At 31.9% G+C, this 14,411-nt stretch overlaps 1 protein-coding gene across 7 annotated transcripts in view; it reads right to left on the reverse strand.

The window, feature by feature from the left end:
- The window catches only part of LOC106868354 (N-acetylated-alpha-linked acidic dipeptidase 2), a 1,027,134-nt gene that overhangs the window by 834,938 nt on the left and 177,785 nt on the right, over positions 1–14,411 (reverse strand). For 5 of the 7 annotated variants that reach the window (XM_052970676.1, XM_052970678.1, XM_052970679.1 and 2 more), the window contains exon 2: positions 13,540–13,567. The exons of the other annotated variants lie outside the window; for them this stretch is intronic. Coding sequence is in view for 1 of the 5 variants with exons in the window: in XM_052970675.1 (XP_052826635.1) it covers positions 13,540–13,567 (28 nt within the window). In the remaining 4 variants the exon portion in view is untranslated. The remainder of the gene's footprint in view (positions 1–13,539; positions 13,568–14,411) is intronic. 7 annotated transcript variants of the gene reach the window in all.

The following is a 14,411-nucleotide window of genomic DNA, read 5'->3' on the forward strand; positions in this document are numbered from 1 at the left end:
TATATATATATATATATATATATATATATATAGGATCAGCTTGCTTTCTGCAGTAGAGTTAATGTCTTGAACTATTATTAATCATTCTAAAGATTAGTCTATTAGTTGATTTCTCAGCACACTTGTATACATGGCTGTACTTCATTAATTATATGTATATTTTACATACATGCAAATGTTGATGTTAAATCTATTATGTAACTAACAAGATTATGAAACAGCTGTAAACAAATGGAATAAACATGTATTCTCTCAGTCACTATTCTTATCTGCTCTATTCATACATACATGTGTGTGTGTGTGTGTGTGTGTGTGTGTGTGTGCACGTGTTCAGGTGTGTGCGCAAGCGTGCAGACATATACAGGTGTGAGTTGATAACAGGAAGGGCATCCCGCCAGAGGAAATGTGCTTCAACAAATTCCATCTGATTCATGCAAGCAAAGGAAAGTAGATATTGAAATGATAATGGTGACAAGAATGAAGAAGATAATGATGCATTTAAAGTAGATACTAAAAGTGTTAAAAATGTTCTAATATTTTCTATAGACAGAAACTCTGAGTAAATAATCAATTTTGTTACTTTAAGTTTTTTTTTTTTTTTTTTTTTTTCACTATTTATTCTATGAATTCATTTTTAGATTAGTTTTTCCCTTAAATATTTAGACCTGCTACACTAAAAATATACCAGTAAATGTCAATCAGAGATGTGTTCTTATATTCAATAAATTGTCTGCTAAAAGCAGTCTTCTTTCTTTGAGATGAAGCAGTTTATTTTTTACATATACATATCAAAATCATCATCATCACTAAAGCCATTACCATTGTTATTGATATTATTATTATTGTCATCATCATCATTGTTGTTGTTGTTTATCACATATCTGTTTATTTTTCATACCATTGTTATTATTGATATTATTATTATTATTATTATTATTATCATCATCATCATCATCGTCGTTGTTGTTTATCACATATCTGTTTATTTTTCAATGAAACTGAGGAAGTTCTTCTAATAAAATTATAGAAAATAGAAGCAACCTAAGAAACAAAGACAACTCTTCTACCAACTCCAAATAAGAAAAAAAAATACTAAAATGTAAAACAAAAACTCTATCAAAAAAGCAAAATATTTGAAGGGGGAGTACAACAAATATACAATTTTTTAAAAGTAATAATAGAAGTAAACAGAGATAAATGTAAATAGGCAATGATTATTGATTGAAGAATACAGTAGAAAGAGGGCGGGGGGAGGGGGGAAGAAGAAGAAGAAGAAAACTTGAAGAATGAGAAAAATTGGAAGAAATTTTAAAAGAAACAAACAAACTCATGACTTCAAGGGGAGCAGTTTTTATTTGGTTTTATAGTATTATGGTTGGCTTTTTATACCATTTTACTTTCCCTTCCAGTTAGATTTCTTTCGATATTGTTCAATTGGTTTAGATGCCAGATAACAATATAACAATAAAATTTGTATAAAAAGGTAAATTTAATAGACATTATACTTTAAGGCATAAGAGACTAGCAACTCTATAATGAAATGTACTTAATATTATTATTATTATCATTATTATTGTGATCATCACCATCATTATCAATATCAAAATATCCTTTTTGTTTTAGTTCCACTTCCCTTTTTCTTTCTTTCTCCTAATTCAGTTTGTTGTCTTTCTTGTTTTCTTCCTACACATTCTGAAACATTTCTCAAGACAAAACTACATAACTAACTCTGTGTACATTTAATTTAGAGACAGATATTCCAGAAAATAGTTCATCCCTTGTAGCTCAGTTTCAAATGAAACTTTTTCAAAAAGAATCCAGAGACAATACTTCTACTACAATAGGATGTGAACATGCATGGATGAATGAGTGCTCATATTCAAGAAAGTGTGTGCATGTCTGTGCATGCAAACACATTCTGGAAAGAGTGTCTGTAGAGGCATATATATATATATATATATATATATATATATATGAGCTTGCATGTGTTTGCTAACACATACAAATGAGACAGAGAGGTTCTGATGCCATCAGATCAATATCAGTAGTGCCTGATTTTCCATGTTGGCATAACTGGGCAGTACTTTGGATTCCCTTTTCATTTTTCTTTATTCTCTTTAAAAAAATTTAAAAAAGATAGATTTTATGGTCTGTAACCTTTGCGGTAACAACTGATATAACAGGAACAATCGAGCACATCAAACTTTCCAGCAATATCGCTTAACTTTGTCTTTACAAATTTAAGAGTTCAGTCCACCTTGAAGTATATTCAAATTTTATTTTAGAATCTTTCCACTAAATTAAATTTGAAACTTGAACAGCTACATGGGTCATTTTGCAAATAAAGGCAGAAAATAAAACTGAAATCAATTTACATACTGAGTCTTGTATGGCAGAAGAAAGAAGCAGTCATATAGAAATGGCACTGGTGTATGACAAAAAAGTGAAGTAGTGTAAGTACATAGAGTGAGTCAAAGAGTTAGAAACATTGTAAGCAACATGAGAGTATCCTAGAGATGAAAGAAATTTATGCTTTAGTAAGTAGAGAGAAAGAAAGAGATGGGATTAGAAATAACAACAGCAATACTAGCATTGCAAAGAGAAGGAGAACAGATAAGTAAAGTGATAGGGACACTAATGGTAACAAGAGAATTAGGAGTCATGAACAGCTCTCTATGCTATTGTAGAAAGAAAAAGTTAATGATAATGATGATATAAGCATCAGAGAGAAGAGAACAGGTTATGACAGAGTAGAAGACAACACAACCAGTGTTAGCAACGGTGATCGGTGAAAATATAGCTATAAATAATAGAAGCTAAGGCAGTTAATGTCAGCTGAGAAAAGAAGAAAGAAACAGTGATTTCCTCCACAGATGACAGGAGCTGATGCAACGTGATTTTATATATACATATATATATATATATATATATATATATATTCATGCCTTTTAAATATTATTTCCATTATGTATTGTCATGGGAAGAACTCTTAAATAACCAGATAGAAATACATACAATACATATCATGAAGTCAAGTGAAAAAATATTAGCAAAAGTGCTTAGTTTTTTAGAGCACTGTCAATAGAAAATGCAATATATATATATATATATATATATATATATATAGGGTGCGTATGATATTTGACGACAGATTTATGTATATAAAAAAACATATATAATAACAGATAATAACTTTATTTATTAAAAAATGCTATGAGGATAAAAATAAACCTTCTCTTCTATAATGTTATTTAATAAAGCTGCCTTCAGCTTCAACAACTGCTTCTATATGACATCTAAATCATCTACATGTTCTAATCAAGTGGTTCTGGTTCATTTTTGACAATACTCTGACTATGGCAGCTTTCATAGAATCTTTGGTGTTATGGGCATATTCATTGATCTCTCTCTCAACAATGCTCTATATGTAATAGTCCAATGGTTTGAGATTTGGGGAATTAGAAGGCCAAATGTTAGGGGTTATCATGTGATCATGAACATTTTCAGCTATCCATTCTTGTTTTACTAGAGCCATGTGTGATAGTGCAGAGTCTTATTGAAACACATATGGCCTTCCACTGCATACACTGTCTATCCAGAGCTTAACAATTATTTCCAGGACCTCAATGTAGGCGGCAGAGTTGACCTTTAAGGCATTGTGGAAAGAAGTAAGGAGGCATCACATGTCCTTCATTGCTAACAACTCCTAAAACCATGACAATTGCAGGAAATTTTGCAAGCATAACACTTGGAAATTCAGAAGGGTCTGCACATAACCGTTTCTCATTTCTTCTGTTAACTTTTTGATCTTGGTCGAAGTTTTTCTCATTTGAGAAAAAACGAAACCAAATCTTTTTCTGCTGGATTTTTCAATTTGTAGTGATTTTCTATTGCTTTTCCTGACAAATTGACCTTCCTCATCATATAAGACTTATATCTAATGTCTTCATAGACAACATTTCTGGCTGTTCATTCTGACACATGGAGATCTTTCACAACTGACCTCTTAGATGTTCTGGGATTGTAATCAATGGTCTGTTGAACTTGCTGGATAAATTCAGGTGTTCTGATGATTTCAGAGTGTTTAGAATGCTTTTTATGCTTTGATACTGGTGATACATTTCCATCTTCAGTCTCTAACTCCTAACAAACTTTGTAGACAAAAGATCCGGCAACTTTTAAAAATCAATATATTTCTAAATCACTATGCTTAGCCTTTATAACCACAATAACAACATGCCTGTTCACTTCTTGAGTAAGCTGAGGGTCTGCCATTATTATTATTGTGTGTACATAGAGAAAGAGAGATTTGGGTTTGAAAAGTTCTTTCAAGCATGTTTAGGACAGGGGTACCTCTATTGCGCTAGTACCATGGAAAATGTATGCAATAAATTCTGTGAAGTGTAAGGATGAGAGTCTTGTGGGAGATATGTTACCTCTCTAGTGCAGATACCACTAAAAAAAGCACCTAGTTTGGGAAGTAGTTAGTATTACAAAAGACAACAGGCTGTAGAAACTGAGTGGAAAATAAAACACGAATGAGATGTGAGCCAATGCTCCATCTATATGAGCAGTTCCCCTAAAATCATGCTTACTCCAATCATGGCAAACCATCCAATCTATGCCAGAATGGAAACAATTATCAGCATAACATGAGAAGAAAGGAAGACAGAGAGAAAGAGAAAATATATTTGTTTGTATATTTGCATGAGAATGAAAATCAGGATCCAACAAATATTGTTCTGTTAAGTACAATTTTATTTTAAAAGTTAAAAAGTAGAACAAAAGAAAGATAATGTGATTTGTATGTGCTAGATTAGTATCCAAATGAAATAAAAAGGAGGGAGGGAAAGACAGAGAGAAAGGGAGGGAGAGAGAGAGAGAAAGGGAGGGAGAGAGAGAGAAAGTGAGGGAGAGACAGAGAGAGTAAATGAGAACATTGAAATATAGAAATGCTGGACATAGATGAATTGTGTTCAAAATGAATCAAATAACAATGATTGATTGATATTCACTATCCACCATATTTGCAGCCTAAAGCATTTTGGAATGTCAAAATCTCAAGAACATGAGAAAGAACAAGGTGTATCACATGCAGAATTTCAAATGTTATCCTCTAATTAATATTAAGCTACTAAAATTTGGTACCAAAATCTGCTGCATTTTAATCATGAATGAATAAACTACTGAATTTTAAACAACATTTAACCTCTCTTTCCTTTTCTAGCAGCCTCTCATCCCAATCGCCTTCATTCAACCATCATACTCTCATTCCCTTCACATTGCATCATCCAAGTTCTTCTTTGGGCAACACTTTCACTTCTATTCATCTTCTTTTTCTATCATATTGTCTTGAGTGTATGAACATCATGAAGTAGTGAAAATTCTTAAACTTTAAGGAGTACAAAATAACTTCTACTAGTGTTGTATCTATGATAAAATGCATCCAACATGCTTCATAAAATGGCTGGTGAACAAGCAATGATGACATGGGATTAAGGGGACTTTGATTTTGCTGAAGATATGACAACCTCTCTAGTGTTTGTGCTATGATAAAATTCACCCACTACACTCTAAAGCAACTGGCAATAAAATGAGCATCATAGAAACCAAACTATCTATGAGGTCTGTAACTTTGAATAAGAATTGAGATGTATTGTAACAATCCATTCAGTTCATGCCAGTATGGAAAATGGACATGAAAGAGCTAGTGCGCATGTGTATGTGTGTGCAAGTGTGTGCGCGCGTGCATGTTGGTGTGAAAAGACAATTATCCAAGTGGTTGGTGGTTCATACCCTGTTAGCAGAAGTTTGCAATGTCTATGGGCATGCGACTTAACTATCAACAGCCCACTAGGTATAGCTGTAAAAAAAAAAATGTACCACAATATGTTATAAGATCCTTGGTATCAGCAATGGTAATACTAAAATTTCAAAACTGTTTTATTGATTTGCTCTGCTGAGTGCAAATTGTGTTTATGGCAACTAAAATACACTGGAATTCTGTCATACAAGAGTTATTTTACAACCATGTAAGCCTACACAGATTTTAAATTAAGGATCATTCTGACAAGCCTATCAAGTTAATAGACAGAAAGATGAATATTAGTTCTTTTATCTGCCTAGTCAAACTATGAAACAAGTTCTTAGAATCTAGTATAACAGATTATAAACATAACTGCAGGAGTGGCTGTGTGGTAAGTAGCTTGCTTACCAACCACATGGTACCAGGTTCATTCCCACTGCATGGCACCTTGGGCAAGTGTCTTCTATTATAGCTTCAGGCCGACCAAAGCCTTGTGAGTGGATTTGGTAGACGGAAACTGAAAGAAGCCCGTCATGTATGTATATATATATATATATATATATGTGTGTGTGTGTGTGTGTGTGTGTGTGTGTATATGTTTGTGTGTGTCTGCGTTTGTCCCTCCAACATCGCTTGACAACCGGTGGTGGTGTGTTTACGTACCCGTAACTTAGCGGTTTGGCAAAAGAGACCGATAGAATAAGTACTAGGCTTCCAAAGAATAAGTCCTGGGGTCGATTTGCTCGACTAAAGGCAGTGCTCCAGCATGGCTGCAGTCAAATGACTGAAACAAGTAAAAGAGTAAAAGAGTAAAGAGTATAACCATAAAAATAAAAGGAAAAAGAAAAGACTCTTCTAAGATGAACAACAATTAAGTGAAATGTAATTTAAGCTGGCGAATAGGATAATGAGATTGAACAAATGCCTATAGCTATAAATATTAAAATACTTTAATAATCACAATTCTTAATATACCAATAACATGGTGATTCAATCCAGACAAATGATGACTGGAGTGAATGAAGAAGATCTATATTCCATTGGCTGTGAGACGTGAGAGTCACTAGACTGTATAGCATAAAAGTTAACGAAAGCAGCTAAATCTAAAGGAATCAAGAAAACAGCTGGGGATTAGTAAAAGAGAAGGTTGATGTAACATATTTGAAAATGTGATTAATAAAATAACAAATAAGAGTGTCTGACGAGATTGAAACGACATTAATTCCAGTGATCTATGTTTTAAATCTTCTTTGACTGAAGTGCTAATGATTCACCAAAGAGAATTGAAGATCACAGAGAATAAATAAAAAATTTTTAAAATGGCAAGATGCGATTGCGTAGATCCACCAAAGAAAACCAGATACATGAACGGTGGTAATGATAATGGAGATACTGGTGGAGGTGATATAAATGATGCTGTTGATGAGGATGACAAGAAACGGCAACAGTATTTTAAAGTAAGAAAATCCATCTCAATATAGTAAGAAAACTTATAATATTTGAATAAACCTTTCTATGGGTAAGTTTTTGCAGTGATGAGTTGTTGTAACTGGCTGAATTGATTCTCTTTTAATACCAACCCAGCCAAGACCACCCTGAATCTATGATACAAACTTCTACTTTTAAACTGATCTAAACTAGAACCTTACAAAATTTCATGCTGGCTTGTGTTTCAAACACCAGTTTAATAATGACAAAGTTATTTTACGAAAATTCTTTGTCACTTTTTAAAACCAATTGAAATGAAAGCAGTGTGTTTCATCAGAAACATGATAACATATCTACCCTATGGACATCATAAGAAAACTGGAATATAATTTTAAAAACATAGAACCTAAAGTAGATCACAATACAGCTATTCTTCTGTACTGTATGTATGTATATTTGTATGTATGTATGTACATATATTATTGGTTATGAAACTGTTAATTAACAATAGGTTGCAAAAAGAAATACATGAAAAATAAACAAGTTAAGGATGGCTCATATTGTGACACAGATTAACTTTTAAACAATTGAAAAGGCGTACTTAATCGAAACATCTTTGATAGAAGAGAGCAGAAATAAAAATGATTTTATATGCTATTACTGACTCTTAAGTTAGCTATATTTGAATGTTTATTACTACTCCTTTCTTTAAGTGGCTGAATGGTTTTAAAATGCCAATTAACAATCATTGGCAGCAATGTTGTTTTATACACCACATATTATTTACAAGCTTCCATTAAAAATTTGCTACTATCTGAAGGTTCCAACATTACTCCATCACTTACGATTGCTATCAACATCACGAAAGTGAGTAAAGTAGTTTCTTATTAACTGTTCAACTTGCTGATCTACCTAGTAAATCATCCCCACTAACTCCCTACCTACTTTAGAATCACTCTGAAACATTCAAACAGCTTGCAATTTTTAATAGCTGCACTCTTCATCTCCTTCAGCAGAACTACCTGAAACTTTACAATAGCATGGACAACACTTCAACCAGAAATAACGACAATGAGAACAAAAATGGCATTGAATTTCTCCATTAATGAAATCAGTAAGATATTCCGCAGAAGTTTTATTCCTGCAGTTTACATCTTGATCATCCTGATAGCGAATATTCAAATTTCATTTGAGGAAAGTAAAAACCAAACATTCTTTGTTGTACAATAGAAAGAGGAGGTAAAGTAAAAAGACCTATTCAATCATTTGAAAAAGGATACTAAAGCAGGATGTTATAAAATTATAAATAAATCCAAAAAGAATACAATGATAATAAAGTTCTATACATTGCCAAAAAGATTTAGGTAATTAATCAAGTAAATTTCTTTACATTGAAATAACTTACAAATATACTCAATTACAAAATCTTTGAAAAATACAAATATGTTAAAAATCAAAACTACACAATATAACACAGCTGTCTCTTTTATCTATTTTTAGTTCTTCCTTTATTCATTGTTGGTTTCTATTAAATAACTTTTTAAAAATTAAATGTGATGCCAATGCTGCATTTGGTTGACTTCTTTTGATTCTTAAGATGCTGGTTTACACAGGAAAAAAATATATTCTAGAAATACTGTAATGGCACTAGTCTCACAGAAATTCTAACAAAAAAACTTAAAAACAACTACACAAAAACTATCATGAAGCAAACAACAAAAAGAGACTACAGAAGAAAAGTCATGTGATTACATGAGAAACTCCTTTAATGACTTGTACAAGTACAGATGGTATGGAGCCAAGAAAACACAGACTAATTTAGTATCCTTAAAATCATGATAATCAACTTATCCTCTCATCTTATTGAATACTGATTCAATAGTTCCAACCATTCTGATAGGAATTATTTTTGGAATGTCTTCCATAATAAAAAAAATATCAATTCTACAGAAATTTCTTTTGTGGCCCCTGAGAAAGTTGTTTAAGCTCAGCATTATGTACAAAATGTTCAGCACTTATCTCATGCACTTGCATGAGTTGTTTCTAGAAGAGATGTGTCCTCCTCAAAGTACCTATTAATATATATGTGGACTGATGTAGCATGATGTATTTTTTTCTTTTTCTTTTTGCACAGTTAGGAATGTAGTAACATTCTGGAGATGTGCTAGGTTAGCAACACACTAATTAACTAGTGGTAGAATCAATTAACCATGATGACCTTGACTTTAAAATAAGCATAAAATAAGGTGGGTGGGTGCATGTCTAAAAAACTAAGCAATCATAATTCATGACCATGGGAGGATAGCGTGTTGATAAAAATGGAGAAAGTATACAACTAATTATATAACTATGCAATGCTCTTAATTAATCATAACATTTCTTCTCTCAATCCCAATTATTATCATCACTTTTATCAAATAAACAAATCCTTATTTACATTATTATTATAATTTGTTATCTGTCAATCTTCTCTTGAAGAGGGGAGCTAAATTTACTGTAGCATCTTCATGTGACTGGTTATTGGTTGCATATCCATTACTTTTTTGCATATATCACTGGCAAATTATGATTATTACATAACTCCTGGCTTCCTGAAACAGCTGTTGACTTAAGGCCTTACATAATTTCTCTATATTTTAATTTATATTGTGCTCCACGTGTATATATCAAACTCAACAGTGTTTATCTACATGACTACCTCCATTATTATCAAATTGTTGCATCCCTGAAGACTGAGCATGCCATATTGCTAGAATAGCATTTATTAATTTTTTCCATGTTTTTTGTCTTTCCACCTGTACTTAGTCCTCAATGATTTCATAGAGTTTATTCCATTTTTAAAGCTGGTATAGGATTGACTTATTAGCTGATATACTTCTCTTTTTAACATTTCAACCAATTATTATAAATAACATACTAGACTAAAATATTATCCAGTTTTATTCTTTTAAATCCTGAGTTTATGAGTTTATATTGCCATTTGGGGTGATTCTGTCTCCCATTCTTAGAAGTATAATAAAATAAATACCAGACATGTATGTACCAGTGTGAAATCAATCAACAGTTGTAGCCTTCACCTACAAATATGTGGCTTGATGCCAATGAGTTGTGAGAAACCACTGTGAACGTAATTAAGTATTGATGCAAGAGTAAGGAATTTGACAAGAAATTTCACAACAACAAGTTGTGCATGTTTTCATTCTGGGCTGAAATTTTACAAAGTCTTACTCATTAATCTTATTGATAATGAAAGATGGAAAGAAAAAAACAAAAAACAAAGTAATATAATGATCTAAAATCAATTAACTATAACACCTCCCTTAGTGGGAATGGAATTGTGCATAAGAATGAAATCTTTATTACTGAAATAAAATTCCTTCAATCCATCACTTTAAGTTACAAATATAAATGAATTTAACAAAAAACAAAACATTATGAAAACAAAGAAACAAAAAACACGGCAGTATAAGGTGACAGTGACAATTAAAAGCTAGAATTAATTTCTAAAACTTAAAAAAAAAAGTCAAATAAAATAAAAACCACTTTAGCTTATCAATAAAGAATTTTCAGTGTTTTGTTATTTTTTTTAATTGTGTCATAGAGTGTTTTTGTTTTGTTCAATTGCTTTTTCTTTTACAAGTCATGAAATTAAACAAACAGTTTAATGTGTTGCCAATCTAACAGCTTAAAATTTTGATAAAGTTTTCTATTACAGGTTTTAATTTATTTTTTTATTCATTTAAACATTTGGATTTCAAAAACATAAATAAATGAATAATAAAAGCTGACAAAAACAGAACAAAACAAAAAAAAAAAAGCAGGACACAAAAAATTCAATTCATTACTAATGTTTAAAAGTTAAAACAAAATCAACCCCCCAAATTAACAAAAAGTAATAAATAAATGGTAGCCATAAAAATCAAAGAAACAAAAAAAGCAAAATACAGGAACAACAATAAGTTGAGAAAAGATAATGCTATTGATTACTAATAGTGTGTAGATGCTTGATTATACAGATGTTAATCAATCGTAAACAGCCAATATGGTGTGTGTGTGTGTGTTATTTCAGGTTTCTTGTGAGCACTATTGGGGGCATGTAAACTACTAAAACTTGTTGTATGGTTGGGTCATTGATGACAAAATTGACACATTGCTAGAAACTTCAAAAAGACAAAAATACTATCTGTCAAAATTATAGCTGAATCCAACATGGCGGGTCAGTGGCCATCAACAATAGCACAGATATAAAAAAAAAAATCCTAGATTGGTGACTGGTGCATTGTAAGCTCACTAAGAATGAGGAACTGGTGAACTTTCATTACATTGTAACTTTAGGAGAAAGTAAACTAGTCTTGACCATATGGAGTATCTTCAGCACCAGTTGAAGACCACAGTGGTCCTATATGCTGATCCTGCAGCTCATTTTGGGATCACACCAATAGGGTGGGGAATATCTAATGAGGTATAGTGAAGCTTCATTGGAACTAAAATTCTGCACAAATAATGCTAAATTTTCACCTCTATTTCTTTTTTAAACCTGCAGAAAAAGGGAGGTGGTGACAGACCAGAGGGGTTGACAAACCTGAGGTGGTGACACACTTGAAATAGTGACACACCTGGCAGATTAGAAACATAGGTAACTTATGTTAAACATAGTCATCTCCATGTAGTCAGTGATCTTCTTTGGATGTAAATGGACAGTTGTCAACTATCTATGTATACATGCCTGTGAATGTATGTATAATGAATGAGAAACTGCATCATTACCATGATGCCGATTTTGTTTTCTAATAAAGAAATCTAAAGCTAAAATTGAAGTCATGTAGAATTAATTATCTAATCAAATAGCAGGGCATAACTCTTGTGGTGACATATCAAAACTGTAAAACTAAAAGCATCTGAATGTTTCCTTTGGTTGCTTGCTAATCGTTTAAACAAATAGCAATCAAGATTTGTTCATGAGATACTGAAGCTCAGAGTTAGTAGAAATAAGACACAGTGTTATGACATTCATGCTTTTCTCAAGAGCAATAGTACTCTAATAACATTTTATAACGCTGTAGCCAACATTATCCTTCATCCTTCTTTAATCTTTTCCCATTTCATACTTGAGGAGAAGGGATGACCTGCAGATACACAACAACTACAAAGGCAGATAAGGCATGAAAAAGAAAAAGTCCAGCTTATCTACTGCAAGTAAACAAACCTCTAATCATGGGAGCAGCTTACATTGAAAATTTTCAAAGTACAAATATCAATAATCATAAAATAAAACTCATAATTATTGTAATATTACTGCACTAATTATTGTATTAGTATTTGTTTCATTGCACAATGGCTCTTGTCATTTGATACATCAATATAAGCCATTATTATTGCAACTTGAACTGTAGTATTTTGCTTTTCATTTGTATTTATATACAATAAATGAGAATTTAATTGAAAAGAACTTTTCTTGATCTCTCTCATAAACAATAATCAATTATTCCTATCTTTTGCAATCTCCATAAATCCATAATGGCCAAAATAGCTTTGATCTTCTTGCATTCTTTATTCAAAGCCAAAAATGATTTTGGCCTTTGAAACTTCTAAATTCAATATAAACCCCATACATTGCTCGGTTTTTCAATGGTTCATCTCTACCAATTACTGCACATTTTGTTGTTGTTGTTAGAATTCAGAAGACAAGTCAACTGATTGACGCACCATATCTCACATATATATGTTAATCTCTTCCAGGTTTACAAACAGATGTTCTCCGTTTGCCTCTTCTACAGTTCCTACAACAGTTTATGCACAACATAATTGCAGGCTGCACCACAAATACAACAGAAAATCCTTTGAATCATTCATCTCACTGCATATAGTACCCTCCACTACATTAGCCATCCAATGCTTTGCATAACATTACTTGTACAAAAGCACATTGCACATTGTATAAGAGGCTTTATATTAATGCACAGGTTTTATGTTAACAATACCACTTAAATTGAGAAATGCTTGAAGTTATAAGCCTGCTGTTGTGTTTCTATATAAAATACGTTCTGGCAATAATAATAGAAGCTAGGAGCTATATACTTGTGACAATTATTTCTTACAAAAGCATAAAATGTTAGATATATACAGACAGGTGAACATGAACATAGCATTCTTAATGTTACTCATGTGTGAAGTAGTAGGATTGTTAAGTGAAAGTGGACTACTGTGAACTTAACAATTCATTGAGAACTTATTGTAACATCATGACACATGTCACAAGAATAACAATAACATATGAAACAGAAATAAAACAAGCTCTCTCTTACCAGCAGAAGTTCCAGAAATGACACTCACCTACAAAAGAAGGAATATATTTATAAGTATTATATAAATAGCCATATATATATACATAATAGATTTTTAAAATTGTCAGTGAAGAAAACTAAGAACAAAATCACAATTTCTTTGTTACATTCATATGCATACACACATACATACATTTGGCCCACTTTTGCCCTTTATAATGAAAACCTATCCATTGTGCATTATGATTATATTTTCCTAAAATATGTTCTGCCATTACTGGATTCCATGGGTTATCTGACTACAATATTTTATAATCTTTAAATTAAGCAGCTGGGTGTCATTGAAGTATATAATATATTTAACCCTTTAGCATTCAGATTACTCTGTCAAATGTAATATTTCTTCACATTGCTTTGAATTAATCATGCATTATCTTGTAGCATTGAGTTTCCAATGATGTAATTGTTTATTTTAAGAATAACATTGTAGGATAGGTGTGAGGGTTTGGCTAGTTTGCACATAAAACAGAATATTTTGAGCAGGTATGTATGGCTGGCTTAAATACTAAAGGGTTTAAAATGTTGAAAGACACATACAGACTTCACTCAAACAATGAACAATAGTAATAACTTTATGTTAAAACAATGGAAATGAGACCAGTACCAGCAGCACTAAGCTTTGCCCAATGTTATAGAAATTATCAGAGAAAGTCCCTTAGCTTATGATCTTCTTTTTAAAAAGATGTGATCCTATGTAAAATTTAAGCTACTTAGGTGTGGAAATAGAGCCAACAATTTGGAACATACATATATTCACTTTTATATTATTAAGAGAGAGAGAGAGAGAGAGAGAGAGAGAGAGAGAGAGAGAGAGAGAGAGAGAGAGAGAGAGA

The sequence above is a fragment of the Octopus bimaculoides genome, chromosome 9 (assembly GCF_001194135.2).
Source record: "Octopus bimaculoides isolate UCB-OBI-ISO-001 chromosome 9, ASM119413v2, whole genome shotgun sequence".
NCBI lineage: Eukaryota > Metazoa > Mollusca > Cephalopoda > Octopoda > Octopodidae > Octopus > Octopus bimaculoides.